The sequence below is a fragment of the Streptopelia decaocto genome (genome assembly GCF_964273445.1).
Source record: "Streptopelia decaocto genome assembly, chromosome: 1".
Classification (NCBI taxonomy): domain Eukaryota; kingdom Metazoa; phylum Chordata; class Aves; order Columbiformes; family Columbidae; genus Streptopelia; species Streptopelia decaocto.
In genome coordinates this window covers 100,725,310-100,729,109 of record NC_138663.1, presented here as the reverse complement: position 1 = coordinate 100,729,109, position 3,800 = coordinate 100,725,310, and the positions used below count along the sequence as shown (strand labels likewise).

The following is a 3,800-nucleotide window of genomic DNA, read 5'->3' as shown; positions in this document are numbered from 1 at the left end:
TGCTGTGGGAAGAGATAAGTTCTATTGACTTGCACATTTAAAAAGGAAACCTACCAACATTGTAAAGGATGTATAGTAGAAATCAAATTAGAAACAATATAGAATAAACAAGCTATTAAATCACTTGCTTTCATTGAAACACCACTTGAAAGTGCATTACAGCATTGTAAACAGTCAAAAGATAAACCCTTGCAGCAGACGAAAAATTATCAATGATGAGATAAGCTGCTGTTTCAGAAGAGACTGGAAGACCAGAGAGAAAATGAAGGTGCTATAGGGATTCTGTATAGACAGTCAGTATAGCAAAGTCAAGACTGTGTGGAAGCTGTGGAGGAAAAACTGGACTGCTAGGACAAGTTGAGGTAGTAACAGCCAGAAGCAATAAGATGTGGTTTGCTGGCATTGTACCTTTTCTTGTAATGTACAAGAATTATTACATTTTTATTACATTTTCTTCTTTCTCTGAATCCATGAGCATTTTAGAAAATGGAGGACAATTAAAAGAGTAAAACTAAATTACTTAGAATCCTGAAGCATTTATTTGAAAGTGTAATAACTTTTTGAAGAACCTGTTTTCAAGAGATCATCTGTTTGTCAGCATTCTTTATTTATTCCTCCCAACATCTTATTTTTTTTATTACCCCTGTTGCTGCATTTGGGACTTTTTTTTTTTTCCCTCTTTTTCTTTTTCTTTTTCTTTTTCTTTTTCTTTTTCTTTTTCTTTTTCTTTTTCTTTTTCTTTTTCTTTTTCTTTTTCTTTTTCTTTTTCTTTTTCTTTTTCTTTTTCCTATTTATTTTCTTTTTTCTTTCTTTTTCTTTTTCCTTTTTTTTTTTTTTTTTTAATGACATTGGCATATGAAGTGCTCCTTAAATGACAAATTAATTTCACATAGCTTTGTTGAAGTTACGTCAAGTTTGGTTGTATATTATATGCCAGGATTAGCAACTGTAGTTATTACAGTGGTTTAAGAGAAACAGGTTTTTAGGCAGCGTGTCTTCCTCCAGCCATTCCAGGCATCTATTTTAGAAAGAGACAAATACAGATTGTCTCTGCACAGACTATAAAAGGAGCCTGAAGTGGCCAGTTTAGGTACAGATATCTACATCAGGTCAGATGAATCACACCCTGAAGGATTTACTGAATATTCTTGGTTACTAAGAGTGCTGATTTTGACAACAGTTTTGTAACAACTTGTAGAAGTTGTTTCCGTCTTTTGCAATACCTTTGGTTTCAGTGAGGTGTCTGATGAGGAAGCAAACATTTGCAGACTTTTTGGCTCTGCCTCAGTGAGGCACCAAGAGCACACCTTGCCCACAGGCAAATGTGTTGCAACATAAAATGCAAATAGCTTGAAAGAAAATAAGAAGCATTGAGGACACAGCTCTTTATGTGCCCTGGAGGAAGAGGGGAAACTGGCAAGCCCTTTGTAAGACAATTCATGGAAGACTCATTTGACACAACCATGATGACACTCATATTATTGGTATTAAAAGTCTTGACTTGTCACAAAACATACTTTGCTACAGATGCAGTTAATTAATGAACAAAATAGTTCCGTACCTACAAAGAAAAAAAATTCACATTTAACAAGTGTAATTTCACATTTTTCTTATGGGACCGTTAGCTCAGAGTCAGCTCTTTGAGCATGGTAAATATCTTACACACAAAAAAATAAATTAATCAGTAGCTTTTGTATATACAGAAGAGAACAATGGGTAAAACTAAATCACAGTTGCTGCTCAACAGCAATTATCTCTAAGATGAACCTTTAGTCATACATGACAATTAAAATGGTAGTTCTGTCCATTCACATAAAAAATAGTGTTGCTACTGTAGACTAAAATTAAATTATGCAATTCCTTGACTATAATATCACTTGTGCTGCCATCCTTATCTCTTGACTATGCTCTTGTTCTGCAACAGCACAGGGCGGGAATTATCCTGTCAGAATTTCGTGACAGTGTTTGCGGTCACCAGAAATCTGTGTGAGAGAGAAAAAGTCCCACTTAGCAGTAGGAGGATGACAGCTATAATCCCAATAGGAATGGCAGCACCAGGCTCCTGCGCTGTTGGGCTGGAGGGCATGTAGTAAGAAGGAGGAAAAGCAATACTCTGGTTATGTGTTACAGAATAGAAGTTCCAGCTCACAGGAATCAGGACACAGAGACCAGCGAATATGTAGAAGAAGCCACCCACCAGGAAGAAACGGGTAATGACAGTTTTGTGAGTGATTCCCATGTAAACATTTCTCAGAGCAAATATTGTGGCAGTGAGTCCCAGCAAGCCCATGAACATGGCGATCAAGAGGAGACCCTGAGCAGCATAAATTTCCTGGGGGATGGAGGAGTCGTAACCACTGAATTTATGGCAGAACAGTTCTTTATAGCCAGGCGAGACATGCAGGTAACTGATGAAGCAGACTTTCCAAATCCCTACCCAGGCAATGCCAGAGGAGATGATGGTGGTGTTGGCCACATGCCACACTCTCCATTCCACAATTCCCATCGACACGGTGCACAGGATCCAGCCTACTGTACCCAGAGCAAAGGTGGCCACCTGGAGGTGCGAGGTACTGGACAAGGAGCTCATCCTCTCGAGATGCTCTACTCTGTTGCTGATACTGTTGCCATGTGAAGAGACACACTGGAAAGAAATAGAGTATAAAATTACAAAGGCCACTATTAATTGGGTGAATAGGTGAACCTATTAGTGAAAAAGAAAAAGAGAACATGTGTACAGTGGGAGGATGGTAGTCATCTTCCTCCAGCTGTAGTGATTTGTTGAAGTTTAATGCCCATAGACGAAAAATGTTTGGGTTTTAATTCTGTGCATTTCATTGTATCACAAGGAGAAGAAAGGGTCTCTGATTAGCTCCCATTACAATATCAATTTTACATTCCCAAAAGGGAAATTCACACCTTTTTCCAAGTTATTTTCTTCCTTAGCAATTAACCGTTATGCTCAAAGGTCCTTGTACACACTATGCATAACCGAGAGCCTTAGGGCTACTGGCTCCTAGAAACTAAAACTGACAAGATCCTCAGGATCCTGGCTGTTGCAGAGGTCCTGCAGAGCAGCGGCAGAAGCTGCATTCCTCTCCTGGCAGCTGCGTTTTTGGCACAGCGGCCCAACCTGAAGAGACTTCAGCCTTTGTGCTGCCCTTACTGAGAGCTGCTGAGACCAGTGTTAGACAGAAAATGTCATAGTTCAGAGACGTGAGCACACCCGTGCCACAAAGTCTAACAACAAGCACTGAACTTTTACCTTTTTAAGACTATTTAACCATGAATGCATTAGCAGAAATACTTGAATTAACAGAAATATTACTCTCTGTGCGGGGGCCGGAGCCTGGATGTGCTGCCATTACTTTCCCAGCCTCAAATTTTAACCAAGGTTTCTTTAGTGTTTTGCCTTTGCAAACCATAGTCATTCGTAACCTGCCCAACTTCTCCAGCTCAAATCACCCTAATGCTGTTGTGGAAAATATTTCAGTCATTTAGCCTAGCAAAAGATTTTAGGTTTTGTTTGCCAACTGTACATTCTGAGTGCAAATTAGGGGTTTGTTCTAATAATAATAATTTAAAAAATCTGTTAATTCCCCACATCTTTCATACAACCTTCTGATCAATTATAGGAATATTCTGTGATTGGAGGAAGATGTGGCCTTGAATTTATTATGTAGATCTGAAAGGTCCTAGAGATTTTTATATTTTATGAGTTATCTAAAATACCTTTTCTCTTGCTCCCATTCCATTCAAGACCAAAGAAATACTGTACCAAGTTCACTCTAATAATAAGA

At 38.5% G+C, this 3,800-nt stretch overlaps 1 protein-coding gene across 1 annotated transcript; it reads right to left on the bottom strand.

The window, feature by feature from the left end:
- Positions 1-1,945: 1,945 nt before the first annotated feature.
- Positions 1,946-2,590, bottom strand: CLDN34 (claudin 34; the record flags this gene model as incomplete). The annotated part of the gene is made up of 1 exon (XM_082076232.1): positions 1,946-2,590. One exon carries the CDS (start codon positions 2,588-2,590, stop codon positions 1,946-1,948), a length of 645 nt encoding a protein of 214 aa, XP_081932358.1.
- Between the last annotated feature and the right edge of the window lie 1,210 nt (positions 2,591-3,800).